Below are 20,698 nucleotides of genomic sequence, written 5' to 3'. Positions count from 1 at the left end.
TATATATATATATATATATATGCTAAATTTCTAAAGAATAAAAAGTTATTTGAGATATAAAATCTCATTTATGCTTACTTTTTTATTTTAAAAGGAACTAATTAATCCATTATATTTCAGTCTGGTTTACTAAACAAATATTGAATTCTTACCAAAATTAATTATTCATTTATCTCAATGATAAATTTGCTGATCACCACTAGACAAAAATCAAAGTACATATATTTCTAAGCATGTACCAATCTGTATGTGTTTACATCTGATCTTTTAACAAAATTTAACATACTATTTATCTTAGTAGTATAACAGAAGTGATCTGTTTATTTTAAACCTATCATCTCTCTTCTTCAAATAATTAATGATAGGTAGTTAGATAGATAGATATACAGACAGATAAACAGACACACAGACAGATACAGGGGGAGACAGAGAAAGAAAACGCAAATACCAAACCTTCTTTACACTGGATAATGCAGAAAAATGGCAAATTGGTGATATTTAAAGCTACTGCATTCCCAGTTTTTTAAATTGTAAACTAATTCAATAACCATTTTGATTGCTTTAATTTATATATATATTCTATAATTAACAAAGTTTCACTGTTTCCTAATGGAATAATCGATATCATTTCAGCTCACGCCTGCAGACAGCCAGAAACCCCAGCCCATGCAGATGTGAGAGCAATAGATCTTCCTACTTTTGGTTATACTCTAGTGTATACCTGCCATCCAGGATTTTTCCTTGCGGGTGGATCTGAACACAGGACGTGTAAAGCAGATATGAAATGGACAGGGAAATCACCTGTTTGTAAAAGTAAGTCACTGATCAAGGAATGAGAATGCTATCCTAACAGCCTTTCCTAACTGCCCACCAGACTAGTTTCCAGGTTTAATAAGTAAATAGTATCATGGAAGGGATGTTAATCACTCTGCCTACATCCATACTTCATGTGTGTGGGCCTGTGTTTGTGTGTACAGCAAATGTTTGTATCAACAGTGGCAGGGGCTATGCAGCTGCACAGATTTTTATTAACTAGTTACATTTTAAGCAAAAGAAAAAAAAACTATTTGAGATAAATCACTTGAGTTAAAGGGAAAGTAATATACAATATATTTTCTGGAAAATGTATTTCTAAAAATGAAAATGAATTTATATAACCAAGTATCTCAGAATATCTTTTCAACTCCCTTTAAGTGTTGCTATTTTTAATATCACTCAAGCTGTTCAGTGATGGAATTTGAGTTTATGTGTTCTTGATATTGGTTCTACAGTCCTACTTTTAAAGATTATAAAAGCAATTAGCATGGAAATGATGCATTAATTACTCACAAATGTGTGTGTTTGCAAATGAGATTTACAGCTCTGAATAAGATATGATGACAGCTAACCTTTCAGGTTTTCTCCCAAACATAGGTTTCTGTTTACATTGAGTATCGAACAGCATTAACAAAAATTATTAAGTATGATCAAATGAATGACTTCAAATTTAGTTTCCCAGAACATATTTATAGTACTGAGATTAGGAAGTTTTAAGAGACAAGTTTCCCTTCCCCTTCTTTTTCAGAAATATATGAATATAAATTTTAAAAATAATAATTTGTACTTTGATATAAAACTATAAAATCCAAGTGATTATGAGCTAATTCTAACTTGATAGGCCAAATTAAACACTCTGCAAGGGAAATTAATTAATATTTTTTAATATTAATTTTATATTTATTGATTTGGGTGGGGGATTGGAAAATTAAGAGAGATTATACAATTTAGTTATTTTGCATATTGCCTTTCAGTTTATAGTCAGCATATGACTAATAGGATGGAAGAAAATTGATATAAGCCACCCTCTTTTACAAGGCTCTCTGTTGTAGCACTCTAAATGGGAATACTTCGGGTTAGATCTGCATTGATTTTTTACCACTAAACTCAGTTTTCCCACAAACACAGAGGATATTCTGCTATGAATAAATGGGTTTAAAATGTATATGTATAAGATATTTATTATTTTTGTGCAGTCAGAAAATCTGGAGAAGGGCAGATTGCTTCAATTTAACATTTTTTCAACATTCAAAAATAAATGCTTTTGAAAATGATAATTTGTCTTTTTACTTGTAGGTAAAGGAGTGAGAGAAGTTAATGAAACAGTTACTAAAACTCCAGGTTTGTATACCAGAATAGTTATAGATTTAAATCAAATAAAGTGATGTGTTTTCTACTATACTTTGTGCAGTGAAGCATTTTTTTTAAATATTTTTAATATCTAATTTCATTATTCCCTGAAAAAGTTAATATTTTAATTATTTAAAACACCAAGACAACTCAGATGCCTATTTCTTTTAGAACAGTGGTTTATTAATAAAATAACAATATTCACAAAAACAATCTTTGGTGTTCTAAGACACTTTCATTGAAAGGTGCCTTAGACATTTTATAAACAGAAATAGACATAAAATATTCATAATACAATGTGACACAATGGAGAGCCTTATAAAGAGGGTTGTAATTCCTTCCTCCAAATGAGGGAGCTAAAGTAAATAAAACAAGTTCAATAATAGATTCTAACAGCATAAACTGTTAAACTGAGCCCCATGTTTTATTAAGTTTCTCAACAATTCAGGTATTTCTGGTCTCCTAAAATGTTAATAATAGGTTTTTTTGTTTATTTATTTAATTATTGTTTTAGTATATATGATTCCTCGCTAAATGCATCAGATAGCAAATCAGAAATGTGTAGGCCTATTTCCTAAGGAAGATTTTCATTGCTCCAAGTCATATGGAATAGTTTATCTATGTTATACATTTAGATATTACTTAAATAAGGAAATATGTCTCAAAATTATATTAATTTGAATGACTTTTAAAACTGTTAGTAGAAATCCTTTGTAAATATTTATGGTAATTTTACTAGTATTTTCCTTGCATATATGTTAACACTCATTTCTTGGATATAACCTCTAACTCTGAAAAACTCTTTTCTACAATCAAGTATGGAAAAAGTCTGTATAATGCTGTTAAGTCAGAAGGCTGTATTACACACTTTATTCTTAGACAATACAAAATGTCTCAACATGTTTAGAGGCCTTTTTTTCTGCGTATGCCATGAAGTATATTAACTAATATTTTCTTAAATTTTTCTGGACTATTTATAAAAATATACTACTTACAGATCAAAATTCAGAAATCAATACTCTCTTTCTAGACAACACTTTCTCCAATGGAAGGAAGCAAAATCTTTGTTATTATGTGCTTGTTTTCTTTTTATTTACTAATTTTTCATTCAAGGTATTGAAATATCTGTATACTATGGGAGCTCTGGTAGCGCAGTGCCTAAGGCATCTAACTGCTAACCCGAAGGCTGGTGGTTCAAACCCACCAGCCACTCCTCGGAAGGAAGGTTGGGCAATCTATTACTGTAGTGATACCACCTCGGAAACCCAAGGAGGCGTCACTATGAGTCGCGTCCGACTTGTGGGCAAATAACAACATCAACAACAATATTTGAAGGTGCAAATATTATTACCAATATCTTTTTTCTCATTCTTTCTGAGGAGTAGTGCTAATTCAACATGCTTCTTTATTAAGGTGGTCTACCCTAACATACCTATACAGTTTAGTTGTTGCATTTTTCTCCACATTTCCAGCAGCAAGTCAAATGACAGGGAACACTCTTGAGTATACCTTATCCTACCCATCCAATCATTTTTCATTCCTGTAACAAAACCAACAATTTTATATTACAGGCTTAAAAATCTATTAATATCTTCAGCTGAGTACATAGATTTCAATCTTGGTATTATTTTAAAGGCTATTAATTTTGTTGTTGTTGTTGTTATGTCCCGTCCAGTCGGCCCAACTAATAGCATCCCTTCCCTGGGTTTCTGAGGTGGTAGGTTTCACTATGGAAGTAGATTGCCCAACCTTCCTTCCCAGGAGTGGCTGGTGGGTTTGAACTGCCAGCCTTCTGGTTAGCACTTAAGTGCCTTAGGCACTATTAATTTTAGTAAAGGAAAATAAAGACTTTTCAGGGTTACCAATCGAAACTGAGGGCTCTGTAATGAGGCTGATCAATAGGTAGAAGTGTTCATTTATAAACAAATATACTAGGTGCATGTGTTATATCTCAGTGTTTAACTTATTATTATTATTTGGAAGTAGTGTCTACTCAAAGCCATAAGAAACTCACTCTGTTCATCTTTACTCTTTCTGTAGCAACCCTAACTGCTGTAGGTTTAGCTTGTCTAAAAGACAGAACTGTGAGTCATTGGGCTGAAAAGAGAAACATGAATACAAGTGTAAACTATTTTTGTCCTCATTTTTAGTAACTATAAGTGAATTTGTGGAAAAATACGTATAGGGAGCAATCACCTTTATTTCTACCTGGCATCTCAAACAATATGCTCAGACCAATTCTACTTGTACTGGTTCTTTTCTAATTCAATGTATTAGGCACATTATGAGTCATAAATCAAAAATAGCTTAGTGGAGTAATTAAATTTATATTTATATGTGTTAATAGTATTCATTGTTACAGTAATATCATAAAAATGGCAGTATGTTATATATATACATTTATCAGCAGAAATGTGAAAAAAAAGGTTTAATTTTTTTTCATAAGCAGTGAGTTCAAGAAAGAACATCTAAATAATCTTTGCAAAGGTACCCATATCAGATGAATTTTATGTTTAAATAAAAACATTATAACTTTTGTTTATGAATTTGAAATCCATATAAAAGGGACCATTGAGATCACTGATCTACCATTCTTACCAAAACTGGAGTATTTTTTACATGGTAATTAAAATACAGGGTAAAAGAACATGAGAGAAGGAAAGATTGGCTATATGTACTTATAAAACTTATTTCTTATTAAGCACAATAAAAAGCTAACCTAACATTAATATCATCAATTCAACATATCCATTAGCCCTCACAGGTCTTTTAAAATAGGTATGCTATGGCATCTAACATATTCTTACAACAAAGTAACAAATGTGTATTTCAGCCTGCAATCTTTTTCCTAGGTATTTCATTTGATATTTACAGATTCTAAGAAGGGGCAACATACTAGGTAGTCCTTGTTTTCATCATTGTCATTATTTGTGATCTCTTACTGAATGCTATCATGCCTTCTATGTTTAAAAAGATCTTGAAAAAAAAATGTGCTAATGTTCTTTTTTTTTCCCCCTTTACAGTTCCTTCAGATGTATTTTTCATCAATTCAGTATGGAAAGGATATTATGAATATTTAGGGAAAAGACAACCTGCAACTTTAACTGTTGACTGGTTCAATGCAACAAGTAGTAAAGTCAATGCGACCTTCATTGAAGCCTCTCAAGTGGAGTTAAAATTGACAGGTAGGCCCACAAGAGTTTCACTAAAGGCATATTGTAAGCATGAGTAGAACCCAGAGTCCTATCACAGAAAGGGGATCTAAAATTTGTTTAATACTGGTGGCACAGTGGATAATGCATTAAGCTGATAACCAAAATGTTAGCAGTTCAAACCTAGTAGCTGCTCCATGGCAGAAAGATGAAGCAATCTACTTCCATTAATATTTACAGCCTTGGAACCCCAATGGAGATAACTATGAGTTGGAATTGAATCTATGGCAGTGGGTAGATTGGTTAGATACCTATATTGCTTTGTCTTTGCATATATAATATTTCATTGGATCCTTTCAATGACTATGGTAGGTATTATTTTCTCAATTTGAAGATTAAGAAACCAGTGCAGAAAGGAAATTAAGACAATGCTCATTATGGACATAGAATATTGAGTCATGCGCCTGAGATATATATCTACATATACATATATTCATAATTCATTCTTCTGATATACTTCCTTCTTAACTGAGGTGCTACCCATGAGTTTATTTTTATATTTTTGTTATTCCACAATTAATAAAAATAACAAGTATGATTAACGATATATATGCATGCCCAAAACTATTTTAACACTTTGCAAACGTATTTTTCATTCTAATATCAATTTTATGATGTACGCATTTATATTATCACATTTTTCACTAATCAAAAATAAATGAAAAGGCAAAAACCCATTACCATCAAGTTGATTCTGACTCATGGTCCTTCAGTGGTGCAGTGTATGCCCAGCTGCTAACCAAAAGGTTGGTGGTTTAAACTCTCCTAGTTGTTGTTGTTGTTGTTGTTGTTATGTGCCATCGAGTCAGCCCTGACTCATAGCGACCCCTCCTTGGGTTGCCAAGGCAGTATCACTACGGAAGTAGATTGCCCAGTCTTCCTTCCGAGGAGTGGCTGGTGGGTTTGAACCGCCAGCTTTCTGGTTAGCAGTCAAGTGCCTTAGGCACTATGCTACCAGAGCTCCTAGAAGCTCTGAGAAGAAAGGCCTGGCAATCTGCTTTCCTAAAGATTGCAGTCAAGAAAACCCTAGGGAGTAGTTCTACTCTGCCACACGTGGAGTCACCATGATTGAAAAAATATGTTGTTGTTGCTAGGTGCTGTGGAGTCGGTTTCACTCGTAGAGACCCTATATACAATCAAATGAAACACTGTGTGGTCATGCGCCAACCTCACAATAATTGTCCTGCTTGTGCCAATTTTTGCTTCCACTGTGTCAATCCATCTTTTTGAAGGTCCTTTTAACCAATCCTCTACTTTACCAAGTGTGGTATATTTCTCCAGGATCTAATCCCTCCTGATAACATGACCAAAGTACAAGAGACAACTTCTGGCCTTCCTCACTTCTAAGGAGCATTACAGCTGTACTCCCTCCAAGACAGATTACTGCTTTGTTTCTGGCATTCCATAGTATATTCAATATTTTTCTCAACACTATCATTCAAATGTATCAATTCTTCCACAGTTTTCCTTGTTCATTGCCCAACTTTCACATGCATGTGAAGCTATTAAAAAGATAATAGCTTGGGTCAGGCACAGCTTAGTTTTCAAAATGAAAGTTTTGCTTTTTAACATTTTGAAGAGTACTTTTACAGCAGATTTGCCCATTGCAATACATTTTCTGATTTCTTGACCACTACTTCCATGGGCATTGATGGTAGATTCAAGTAAAATGAAATCCTTTACAACTTCAATCTTTTCTCCATTCATCATGATGTTGACTAATGGTCCAGTTGTAAGTATATTCTTTTCTTTTTCCTCTTTCCTTTTTTTTTGTGGTTGAGATATAATCTATACTTAAGGCTTGAGTTTTTGATCTTCATCAGTAAGTGTCTCAAGTCTTCTTCACTTTCAGCGAGCAAGGTTGTATCATCTGCATATCACAAGTTATTAATGAATCTTCTTCCAATCCTGATGCCACATTCTTCTTCATATAGTGCACATTCTCAGATTATTTGGTCAGCATAGAAATGAATAAGTATGGCTAAAGGACAAAACCAAGACACACACCTTTTCTGATTTTAATCCATGCAGTATTATCTTGTTGCATTTGATTGACTGCCTCTTGGTCTATATATAGGTTTCTCATGAGCTTAATTGTTATGGAATCCCATTTTTCACAAGGTTATCCGTAATTTGTTATGCTCCACACAATCAAATGACTTTGCATAGTCAATAAAACACAGGTAAACATCTTTCTGGTATTCTTTGCTTTCAGCCAAGATGTATATTACATCAGCAACAATATTACTTGCTCCACATCCTCCGCTTCTGCATGCAGCTTAATTTCCTCGCATTTCCCTGTTGGTGTGCTGCTGCAACCATTTTTGAATTATTTTCAGCAAAAGTTTTACTTATGTGTGGTACTAATGATATTGCATGATAATTTCTGCATGTTGTTGGATCACCTTTCTTTGGAATGGACACAGATATGAATTTCTTCCTGTCAGTTGGCCAAGTAGCTGTCTTACAAATTTCTTCACATAAACAAATGAGTGCCTCCAAGGCTGTAAACATTGTTGAAAAATTTCAATGAGAATTTTGTCAATTCTTGGAATATTGTTTTTCACCAGGTCCATCAGTGCAGCTTGGAGTTCTTCTTTCAGTACCATTGGTTCTCAATCATATGCTACCTCCTGAAATGTTTGAATGTCAGTCAGTTCTTTTTGGTGTGGTGACTCTGCATTCCTTCCATCTTCTTCTGATACTTCTTACATCATTCAATATTTTACCCACAGAATCTTTCAGTATTGCAATTTGAGGCTTGAGTTTTTTCTTCAGTTCTTTCATTTTGAGAAATGGCAAGCATGCTTTTCCCTTCTGACTTTCTAACCCCAGGTCTTTGCACATTTCATTATTATACTTTATTTGTCTTCACAAGCTTCCCTCTGAAATCTTCTGTTCAGCTCTCTTTCTTCATGATTTTTTTCATTTGCTTTACCTACTTTCCTTCTTCAAGTGCTGAAGAGCAAAGATGTCTCCTTGAGGACTAAGGTGCACCAGACACAAGCCATGGTATTTTAAATCACCTCATATGCATGTGAAAGCTGGGCAATGAACAAAGAAGAACAAAGAAGAGTTGATGCTTTTGAGTTGTGGTGCTTTTGAAGAATGCTGAAAGTACTATGAAATGCTAAAAGAACTAATAAATCTGTCCGGCAGAAGTGCAGGTGGAATGCTCCTTGTAAGCAAGAGTGACTTCATTTCCACTACTTTGGTCATGTTGTCAGAAGGGACCATTCCCTGGAGAAGGATATCATGCTTGGTAAAGTGGAAGGTCAATGAAAGAGGGGAAGGCCCCTACAAGATGGATTGACACAGTGGCTACGACAATGGAATCAGGTACAGCAAGGGTCGTGGAGCTGGCACAGGACTGGGTAGTGTTCCATTCTGCTGTCCATAGGGTCACTATGAGTTGGAGATGACTCATTGGTACTTAACAACAACAACAACTCTCCTTTCAAGAAAAAGTGTCATAGTTCCTTCTGATACCCATTTTGTTCTTTTCTTTCTTTTTTTGTATTTTTAAGAGAAGAACAAAATGGATGTCAGACAAGACTCTAAAATTTGCTCTAAACTATCACCAGATGGAATATATAGGAGTCCATAGACAACATCTGTGGAAGAAGGCAGTGGAGAAGCTCCATAACATCAGTCAGAACAAGGCCAGGGACTGTGGATCAAAGCAGCAATTCTCATTTCCAAACTTAAGTTGAAGTTATTGAAAATTAAAACAATTGCATGAGAGCCAAAATTTAACTTTGAGTATATCCTACATGAATTTAGAGACCATCTGAAAAATAGATTTGATGTACTGAACACCAAAGACCAAAGACCAGTTGAGTTGTGGGATCAAGAACATCATACATGAAGCAAGCAAAGGTTGATTAAAAAGGAGATACAGAAAATCAAAATGGATGCCTGAAGAGACCCTGAAATTTGTTCTTAAAAGGAGAGAGTTGTTAAAGGAAATGGAAGAAATGATAAAGTAAAAGATCTGATCAGAAGATTTCAAAGGGCAGCTCAAGAGGACAAAGTAAATTATGCTAATGAAATGTGCAAAGACCTGGAGATGGAAAATCAAAGGTGAAGAAGTCACTTGTGATTTCTCAACCTTAAAGAACTTAAAAAAACAAAATCAGCATAAGTTTCAATATTAAAGGTTTCTATGGGCAAAATACTGAACCATGCAGAAAGAATATGGAAGAAATACAGAGTCACTGTACCAAAAAGAACTGATTGACATTCAACTATTTCAGGAGGTAGCATATGATCAAGAACCAATGGTACTGAAGGAACAAGTCCAAGCTGCATTGAAGGAATTGGGAAAAAAAAAAAAAAATAGGAGATGTTTCAGCAAACGGATGCAGCCCTAGAGTTGCTTACTTGTTTATGCCAAGAAATTTGGAAGACAACTAACTGGCCAATCACCTGGAAGAGATCCATATTTGTGCCCATTCTAAAGAAAGGTAATCCAACAGAATGTGGAAATTATCAAATAATATCATTAGTACCATGTGCATGTAAAATTTTACTGAAGATCATCCAAAAACGGTTAAGCAATATATTGTTAAGGATCTGCCAGAAATTCATACTGGATTCAGAAGAGGGTATGGAAGAAGGGATATCATTTCTGATGCCTGATGGATCTTGGCTGAAAGCAAAGAATACCAGAAAGACTTGTGTTTAATTCACTATGCAAAGATGTTCGACTATGTGGATCATAACAAATTATGAATAACATTGCAAAGAATGGGAATTCCAGAACACTTAATTGTGCTCATGTGGTACTCATACATAGACCAAGAGGCAGTTATTCAAACAGAACAGGGGAATACTGCATGGTTTAAAAACAGGGAAGGTGTGTGTCAGGGTTGCGTCCTTTCACCATAGTTATTCAATCTGTATGCTGAGGAAATAATCAGAGCAGGTGGATTATATGAATATAATCATGGAATCAGGATAGGAGGCAGACTCATTGACAACATGTGATATACAGATGACACAATCTTCCTTGCTGAAAATTGAAACACTTACTGATGAAGATCAAAGATTCCAGCCTTCGGCATGGATTACACTTCAACACAAAGAAAACAAAAATCCTCACCAATAAGCAACATCTTGAATAATGGAGAAAAATTAAAGTTGTCAAAGATTTAATTTTACCTGTATGTACAAGCAACTTCCATGGAAGCAGCAGGCAAAAAATCAAATGATGTATCGCATTGAGCAAATCTGCTGCAAAAGACGTCTTTGAAGTGTTTAAGAGCAGAGATGTCAGTTTGAGGACTAAGGTGAGTTTGACCCAAGCCATAGTATTTCCAGGAACTTCATATGCATATAAGAACTGGACAGGGAGTAAAGAGAGCTCAGAAGAACTGATACTTTTGAATAGTGGTCTTGGCAAAGAATATTGAAAGTGCCAGGGACTCCTGGAAGAAGAAACATATCTGTCTTGGAGGAAGTACAGCCAGAAAGTTTTTTAGAAGTAAGAATAGCCAGACTTTATCTCTAGTATTTTGGTCATGTTGTTAGAAGGGACCAGTTCTTGGAGAAGGATGTCAAGCTGGATAATCTGGACAGTCAGTGAGAAAGGGGAAGACCCTCAATGAGATACACTGACACAGTGGCTGCAACTCTGGGCTCAAGCATGGCAATAATTGTGAGGATGGCACAGGACATGGCAGTATGAGTTGTACTGTACATTGTGTCCCTATGATTTGGGACCTACTCAATGACAACTAGCAACAACATACTCAATGTGATATGTTGGCTCTCCTGGACTTGTTTTAATTTTCTTCAACTTCCACCTAAACTTGCAAAGGTGAAAGTAATTGTTTGTTCCATAGTCAGCCCCTGGCCTTGTTCTGCTGATGATATTGCGCTTCTCAATCATCTCTTTCCACATATGTAGTTGATTTTATTCCTGTGTAGTCTATACGGATAGATCTACATGTATAGTCACCATTTATGTTGTAGAAAAAGTAATTTGCAATGAATAAGTAATCAGTCTTGCAAAATTATCTCTTGCAATTTCAGGTGTCATTTCTATCACCACAGCCATATTTTCCAACTACTGAAGTTTCTTCTTTGTTTCCAACTTTCACATTTCAATCACCAGTAATTATCAATGCATCTTGAGTGCATACTTGATCAATTTCAAACTACAGAAGTTTGTAAAAACTTCATTTCTTCATCTTTGGCTTTAGTGGTTGGTATGTAAATTTGAGTAATAATAGTATTAACTGGGGTTTGCAGGCACATGGATATTATCCTGTTATTGACAGAATTGTATTTCAGGATCAGTCTTGAAAAGTTCTTTTTGAAAATGAATGTGATACCATCCTTCTTTATTTTATCATTCCCAGCATAGTAGACCATATGATTGTCTGATTAAAAATGGCCAATACCAGTCCATGTCAAATCATTAATGCCTCAGTATCTGTCTTTATTTGTTCTCTTTCATTTTTGACAACTTCCGATTTTCCTATGTTGATGCTTCATTCATTCCATGTTCTGATTATTAACAGATATTCACAGATGTTTATTTTCATTTTGAGTTGTGCTAAAAATACAGGAGGCTCAAAACTAAGTAGTTTTTTAAAGTGAAATGGTAGATAATAAGCAGAGGTAGGATTTGAACTCAGCAGTCAGAATCCTCAGCCCACTCTTTTAATCAATAAAATACTGTGTCTACTTCATGATTTTATTTTTCCCTAGACTAATTTCTAAAGCCTTCAGATTCTCCTTGAGTTATCCACAAGGTGCAAGCCTGGTTCTGAATGAAAAGGACCCCCAAATTATGCACACTGTTACTAATCAATAGACAGCTAAACGATTAATCTTTAGGAAGTTTGAAAGGAGGCCAAGTCTCTCCCATCCATCACATCCTCCTTTCCTATTCTTTGGACATAAAACATCTAAGAATAATTCATGGAGCCTTATACAGCAAAGTCATTCATATTCATATATATTTGAGAGGTATATTTTTATGAAGTCATGGTCTAATGGCCCTCACATTGCCTTGCACCTGTGAATGTATAAGTGATTTAGACCAGGTTCTTAAATATGATTATGAATCAGAATTACTTGAGGAACTTCTAAACTTTTAAATTTCTGAGTCTCACCCAAATGGATTAGATAATATTTCTCTTCATGGAACCAGGAAATTTGACTCCTCCCCCCACCCCCAAAAGAATGCCCTTTTAGGTGAATCTTTGTGTCAGTGTTACAAAATATTTAGTTTAGATTAAGGAAACTGTTTGGATCCTGAGTTGTTTGAATTCCAATTGATATATAGTTATCCAGGCTGTGTGGATTCTGATTAGGAAGGAGAGGAAAGGAGGAAAGAAAACTAACATTTAGGGAGTGCCAACTAAAAGTCTGATAATATTTTGGATGCTGTTACTTAATCCTCACAAAAAGTGCCTAAAGACAGACTTTATCTGTACTTATAGTTGATATAACGGGTTCAGAGATTTAGAAGTTAAGTCATGTGTTGCTATTGGAAATCCGTTCCAGCCTAAACTAAAGCATTTATGAACTCAATCTATGTCAGTTTACTTGCAGCAATGCGTTACTTCCATCCTGTGTGCTTTGACACTGGAGAATATTCCTGGGATGTTAGAGATTTGCTTCTCTAATCTGAGTTAGGGGGAATCATGTTTGCACTCATCGGCTAACCTAAAGTTTAGCAATTTGGACCCACCCAGCAGTACCATGAAAGAAAAAGACTGTAATCTTCTTCCATTAAAATTACAGCCACGAAAAGCCTAAGAAACAGTCTGTTCTGTAACAAGAGTTCACCATGTGTCAGCATCAATTCAATGGCAACTAACAAGATTAACTCTGAATCTGCCCATATGTATTTTCTACAAATGATATATTTTGGGTTCATTTTCCATTTATTTGTTGTCAATCAATCTATCTTTCTATCTATCTACATTATCTATCTATCTATCTATCTATCTATCTATCTATCTATCTGTAGGAGTTCTGGCGGTGCTCTGGTTAAAGCATTGGGCTGCTAACCAAAAGGTCAGCAGTTTGAACCCACTTTCCACTTCATGGGAGAAAAGTGAGGCGGACTGCTTCCAAAAAGATTTACAGCCTTGGAAACCCTGTAGACCAATTCTACTCTGTCTATAGGTGGCTATGAGTTGTAATCAACTTGATGGCAGTGGGGTTTATTTTATTTTATTTATTTATTGTTTGGTTGAGTAGGATTTTGTAGCAGCAAACACAATCTCCATTTATAACAAACTGTAACATCTCTGTGCAACACTATTAAGCAACCATTCTATATTGAAAATAGCTGAGAGGCGTGACTTTAGGCACAAAATCTTATGAGTTACACAAGTATGCCTTTCACATTTTGTTCTCTATGCTATTCATTTCATATTAATGGGCACATCAATTCACTGTGAGAAGTAGCTAAATTTTGGATTATGGTATGATGTCTTTTTTTTACATACTCCTTTCTCAGAAGTGAATAAAATATGAATAAAAATGCTAATTTTTTATTAATAGACTCAAATAAATATTACTTTTAGTATCTCTGTGGGATAAAAATGTTGCATTTTGTGAATGGATTTTACCTAGTCAAGATAGAAAAATATTTCCATGAAAATCAGTTACAGAGAAAAAAAAGTACTAAAGCTAAATTTAAAAAGAAGTGCTATTGTTATACATTTAATTGCCATCTCTGTACCATATTCCGAATCAAGTGGATTAAATGTTGAGTTATTAACTCTTGTGATTTCCTACAGTGTAAGAATCACTGACTTACTTTTATACAGGAGTTTACAAGAAGGAGGAAGCCCACTTACTTCTGAAAGTTTTTCAAATTAAAGTTCCAGTGGATATTTTTGTAAGCAAGTTTGAAAATGACAACTGGGGATTAGATGGTTATGTAAGTATTTGTATGGGATTTGTAACAAAGCGTGTTTTTGAGTCATTACTTTTATGGAGACAGCCAACTGGAGATTTTTAAGAGGAGTAGTGATATATATGCCCCTACAAAAGTAAGCAATCCTGCTTAATTTTTACCCCTCTAATTTATATTAGAAGAAACCAAGTCTCTGAAACGAGAAATAAAATGGCCAGTAAGACTTGAGTTGCTAATGCTGGGGACAGAACTAGAACTTGAGTCCTGGTTCTGTGCTGGTTAATACCACATTCTTCTATTATAAGTGTGGTGCAACCAAGCTTTTTTCTAAGACCACTTGATAAGCAAGAACCACTTGGAAGATTTTAAAAAGTCATTCCTAGATAAATAGAAAATTTTAGCATTTTCTCTTCCATATTCTTCTTTGCAAGTTAATTATATTTTTAGGTTCTAATTTACTATCTGATGTGAAAGTATACAGTCTCACATGGTGTACATCTGGCCAGTTGTAAGATAAAATGAGTTTTTATTATGTAGATTATTTATTTATTCATATATGTGTCTCTGTTTGTAAGGGATAGACAACATATGGATATAATGTTCTTAAAATTACTATTGTAGAGACCTAATGGAGATACTGAGTACTTTTATGTTACTTGAGTTCACCTCTATATTTTCTAATTTTTAACTATAAATATGCCACTGAAAGAAGTGGCATAAAAATCTAAATATTAAACCTTTAATATCTAAATATGGAAATGACAGTAATATTTTGATAAGGAGAGATCATTATTATTATTTTTTGATATTTTTTTCTTTAATTTTCATACATATCAGGTATCATCAGGTCTTGAAAGAGGAGGATTTACTTTTCAAGGTGATATACATGGAAAAGACTTTGGAAAATTCAAACTAGAAAGACAAGGTAAGCTGAACTTGAGGAATTTTTTTAAAACAAGTATCAGTTTGACATTCAAATAATTATAATGAAAAGTAATGGATAGATCTTATCTCCAAAAGGAACAGAAAAGAAATAATAAGAGTGACTAGCATATTTTCACTACAGGGAGTCCTTGACTTACAAACATGATCCTTTCCTAACAGGGTCTTTTAAGTCTTTAAGTGGAATTATTAGATATGTAGAAACTACTGCATACAGTTCTTACTTAGCCTTACTTCAGTGCAAGAAAAGCCTCAGAGTATTTTCAATGATTTAAAAGTTGTGTGTGCAGCAAGTGAAGGTGGTTCTGATGAAGAAATTGTTGTGAGTTGTTGTTATGTGCTGTTGAGTCAGACCTGACTCACAGCAACCCCTCCTTGGGTTTCCAAGGTGATATCACTAGGGAAGTAGATTGTACAACCTTCCTTCTGAGGAGTGGCTGGTGGGTTTGAACCACCAGCCTTCCGATTAGCAGTCAAGTGCCTTAGCCACTATGCTACCAGAGCTCCTGGATGTATGAATAGATATGTACAATTTAGACTGCTAACCAGAAGGCTGGTGGTTCAAGCTCACCAGCCACTCCTCAGAAGGAAGGCTGGGCAATCTACTTCCGTAGTGATACCGCCATGGAAACCCAAGGAGGGGTCACTATGAGTCAGATCTGACTCGATGGTAGTGTGTTTGGTTTGTTTTTTTTAATCCTTACTTTAAATGTATATTCTTTTTTCCAAAAACTCTAGAATTTTTCATCAGACATTTTTGTAAACTTTTCTTTGCATGTGTCCACGGCAAGACTCTTTTTAAAAGTGGAAATTATAAAATAACATGCCCATCTTATATATCTATCATAAAGGAATTTTTCCAATAAATAAGTTTATGCAATGTAGTACATTAAATAGAAAAAAATATAATGCAGTATATTTTACTAAATGTTGAGGCTATGTATTCACATGGAAAGATGTTAAGCTTATATATAATGAAAAAAAATTGCAATAGAAATACTCCATCCTTCTTTATATATTTCTACTATTTTATTTTTAACAAATAATCATGGAAAACAGTTTTTATTTTTAATCACTGGATTTGAACTTACCTTTTACACTTTCTAGATTTGTAATCTTAGATAAATTACAATATAGAAATCAGTTCCCTGAATTGTTATGAAGATTAAGTAAGAGAATATAAGCAATTGATTTGTGCATGATACAGTTCATGTCACACAAAAGTGTTTATTATAGTTGTTGCTACCAATACACATTAAGAAAATGCATTTTTGTAATGAGTTTAGTACCACATTTCTTCTGAATAATACAAACTACTGTATAATTTCCTTGTAGAATACTGTTAACATTTAATTTTATAAACAAGAACATTACTACTGAGGGTTTGATACCAATGTGAGCTTTCAGAGGAAAATAACGTAATGTTTTCTAGTTACTACCACTGAGGAACTTATTTCATAAGATTTTTGTCAAGGCACTGAAGTATTTGAAAGGAAATGTACGTCATTTTATATTATAACATATTTTAAAAAAATCTTAATCAAAAAGAAATACTAGAATTCCATCATTCAAAATTTAGTATTTTTAAGTAAGAGAGCTATATATTATTATATCATCCATGGCTGGGATAATATTTTAAATCAGGCTGGTTATATTGTTTTGAAGTAATAAAGTAGAATTAATGCACTAGATCAACACTAATGATGGGTTAAGTTTTCTCTTGCTGTAAGCCAAACCCTGTAGTTATTTGTCCTCCTTTCTCCTCATAGCACATGCTCTAGTAATTTTGTTTAAGGATACCCCAGTGAGCTGTACAAGACACTGTATAGATGTCTAAGTTTACTCATCCAAAGAAAGTAATCTGAACTATCACTTTACTGTCATGTATTTTCTTTGTATCAGCCATGTTTTTGAATCCAACAAAATAACAGCTTTCTTTAACAAATAATCTTTGTTGTCATGTGATGATGAATTTATTGCCAGGAAAAAAAAATAAAATGCCTCAAAAATTAATTTGAATTATAAACAAGCCTTCCATTCAACTAATCAGAAAAATCTATGCATTACTCAAACAACAACCATTCATTTAAGAAATATCATTGAAACTTATTTTTATGGAGAAAAATAAACAATCTTGTAATTGTCTCCAGTTCATAGATGAGAAAAATGATTATCATTAAATGGGAAGGAAAATCATGTTAGTTTGAAATCCAATTTTAATGCAGAAACTTGTATTAGAACCCACAATAAATTGTTTTCTCTATTAAAATTGATTTATTTCCCACAAAATAGGAGAAAATATTTGCAAACTATATATCTAATAAGTCAAATGCTTTAGGCACTATGCCACCAGAGCTCCCATGAATCCAGAATAGATAAAAAGTTTTTACAGCTCAATAATAAAAAGACAAATAGTAAAAAATATAATGGGTGAAGAATTTGAATAAACATTTCTCCAAAGAAATACAATTGGCCAAAAAGGCCATGAGAAGATGATCTATCTCTTTAGTCATAACGGAAGTGCAAATCAAAACAATGTCATGTCTACTAGGATGACTGTAATCAAAAAGGCAGACAATAGCAAATATTGGTGAGGATGTGGAGAAATTTGAACCCTCATTAATTTCTTGTGAGAATATAAAATATGTAAAATAATGTAACTGCCTTGGAAAAGTTTGTTATTCTTCAAAATATTAAATACACACTTATCATAAGATCTAACAAATCACTTGTTAGGGATTTACTCAAAAGGAATTTAAAAATATGTATTCATAAAAATTGGTGCACAATTGTCTGTAGCAGCATTATTCATAATAACCCCAACGTGGAAACAACCCAAATCCCGTCAACTGATAAATGGTTAAACAATATATGGTCCATCCTTACCTGACAATAGAACAAAAATGTGGGGGGATGGATATTGATACATGCTACAGCACTGTAAATAGTATCCTTTCACAATGTCCACATACTGTCTTATTCAGAAGTAGATTGCCCACGCTTCCTTCTGAGGAGTGGCTGGTAGGTTTGAACAGCCATCCTTCTGGTTAGCAGTCAAATGCTTTAGGCACTATGCCACCAGAGCTCCCATGAAATGCCTAGGATAGCCAAATTCATACAGTTAGAAAGTCAATTAGTGGTTACTTAAGGCTGTGGAGTGGATTGAGAATGATGAAGAGTTACTGCTAATACATTCAGAGCATCTTTTGAAGGGGCACAGGATTATTCTAAAATCAGATTGTAGTGCTGATTGCACACCCTACAAATATATGAAGAGACATTTCAGTGAACACTTTTAATGGTTGAATTTTATGTACCTTAATTACTATCTCCATAATACTCTTTTAAAAATTAAATGGCCCACCTTATAAGATGTGAAAAGATACTCACCCTTATTCTAAATAAAGAAATGTAAATAAATAACTAAATACGATTATTTTTTAAAGTAATGGTAACCCTCGTACTAGTAGTAGCTGCAGCAGAAGTAATATCATGGGGTAGGAGAGTAAGGAGGGGGAGAGTGGAGGGAGGGGTGGAAGCAGGCAAAGGAAAAGGAGAAGCCAGCAGTTAGATAATACACAATTACCCAAGTGTTTGTGTAATGGTCGGAATGAAATTGGAGCACCTCTTTGGAGGGCAATTAGCTAAGATACAGCAAGAGTAAAGTGCACAAGCTCCTTTAAGCAGTGATTTCACATCTTAGAGTTAACCCTATATGTTTAGACCCTTACAAAATTATATAGAGAGCCCAAGGATTACATTCCAGCATTATAAAAAAGATTAGAAACTGAGTAAGCATCTTTCAAAAGCAGACAAGTTAAATAATTCTGGTATATATAATCAACAGAATGATACATATCTTTAAAAAGTTAAATCTGGTTCATGTGCAGATGAATGAACTTCAAAAATAATAGCTAATTTTTTAAAAAGGCAAATACATATAAATGTACATGAGATTCCTAAGTTTTAGAAAAAATAATAAAAGGGAAATTTACAATCATATACATGAATAATGCCTTTATGGAATATACATAAAATTTTGACCCTTAAAAAGGAGGACACTGGGATATAGGTCAAAGAGTAACACCTTATTTTCATTTCCTCTATATTATTTGGGATCTCTGGTAGCTTAATGTCAAATCTATTTGACTACTAACCAGAAGGCTGGCAGTTCAAACCCACTAGCCACTCCTTGGAAGGAAGATTAGGCAATCTACTTCCATATTGAGACTGCCTTGGAAAGCCAAGGAGGGGTCGCTATGAGTCAGATCTGACTCTGTGGCAGTGAGTTTGGTTGGTTTTGATTAAATTATTTATTTCATGTTATTTTATAACATTTTAATTATTATCATATATATTTATTGCATTTTAAATTATTAAAACAGTGATAAATAATTAAAATTAACCAAGTGCTCCAGACAGCATAATAATTTCAAAGTAAGTTTGTGAGTCTATAATGCACAGACTCCTTTATATTTTTCTGTCTTATATTGTAAAGTATTTGTGGCATGGAGTTATTCCAGAATTGTGTTAATTGCAATTTCGAAATCTATTGTGGTCAAAAGTGTATCATGTCCAGATAACAGAACATAATATTGGTTAAGTTAAATTTTCAAAACACCAATTTATTAGAGTGAGATGAGACTCACAAAAACCTGGAAAATGAGATATGTTATGATAGGTTAATGTAAATCAAAAGATGTTTTGTTACTATACTACAAAGCCTGTAGCATTTATCTATTTTACAATTACACATTGAGCACCTACTGTTCCATCCTAGGAAACAAGAATTCAAATGGAAAAGTAACCAAAAAGCAATTCAGCAAACAAAACTAAATCAATAAATAAATTAACCACCACCCTATAGCATACATTATCCTAAACTGTTGAAATGTTCTAATTCATTTAATTCTCACAATAAAATCATGAAGTTAGTGTTATTTGAATAGTGTACTACTGTTCTTCCTTTTGTTCAATCCCACACTGATCACTATGTGCTCCTGCTGTCACTGTTGACCCTGCCATCTACCTGCTAGTGATGAAACCACCACCAGTGGACAACTGATACTGCCACAAGGCTCCTCCCAATGTCATAGCCATTGGAATAAATTCTAAACCTTCACATGATGCTTTGCATCACTCACTTCAAATTCATTGCCATACTGGGAGCATCCAATGGGTTGGCCTTGGCTCAGATACCCATAACCTGGATGCTCTGATTTATACAGAACAAGTATCTGGCAATTTCCACTTTCATGGTGGGAGTTGAATGCATGTGAATTAAAAAAAAAAAAAAAAAAAAAACCTTAATCTGATTTATACGTGCTGATACAGAAGGATGTCAAAAAGATCTGGTTAAGTTACAAAAACTGGACATCACTTTCAAAATATGTTTATATTAAGCCTTAAGGTGGTAGACAGTATCATAATTCTGCATCTATTTGAGGACATGATGAAAATAGAAATTTAAAGTTTTCTGTGAAAATTCAAGGCA

The 20,698-nt window shown here is 33.9% G+C and overlaps 1 protein-coding gene across 1 annotated transcript in view; it reads left to right on the top strand.

Annotated features, from left to right (window-relative positions):
* CSMD1 (CUB and Sushi multiple domains 1) overlaps nucleotides 1-20,698 on the top strand; it is a 972,765-nt gene that overhangs the window by 937,273 nt on the left and 14,794 nt on the right. The window contains exons 55-59 of the mRNA XM_007944438.2: nucleotides 634-813; nucleotides 2,113-2,157; nucleotides 5,190-5,351; nucleotides 14,174-14,286; nucleotides 15,100-15,187. Coding sequence (XP_007942629.2) covers nucleotides 634-813; nucleotides 2,113-2,157; nucleotides 5,190-5,351; nucleotides 14,174-14,286; nucleotides 15,100-15,187 — 588 coding nt within the window. The remainder of the gene's footprint in view (nucleotides 1-633; nucleotides 814-2,112; nucleotides 2,158-5,189; nucleotides 5,352-14,173; nucleotides 14,287-15,099; nucleotides 15,188-20,698) is intronic.

The sequence above is a fragment of the Orycteropus afer genome, unplaced genomic scaffold, assembly GCF_000298275.1.
Source record: "Orycteropus afer afer isolate SDZICR_OR568_19922 unplaced genomic scaffold, OryAfe1.0 scaffold00125, whole genome shotgun sequence".
Classification (NCBI taxonomy): domain Eukaryota; kingdom Metazoa; phylum Chordata; class Mammalia; order Tubulidentata; family Orycteropodidae; genus Orycteropus; species Orycteropus afer.
This window is presented reverse-complemented; position numbering and strand designations above follow the sequence as displayed.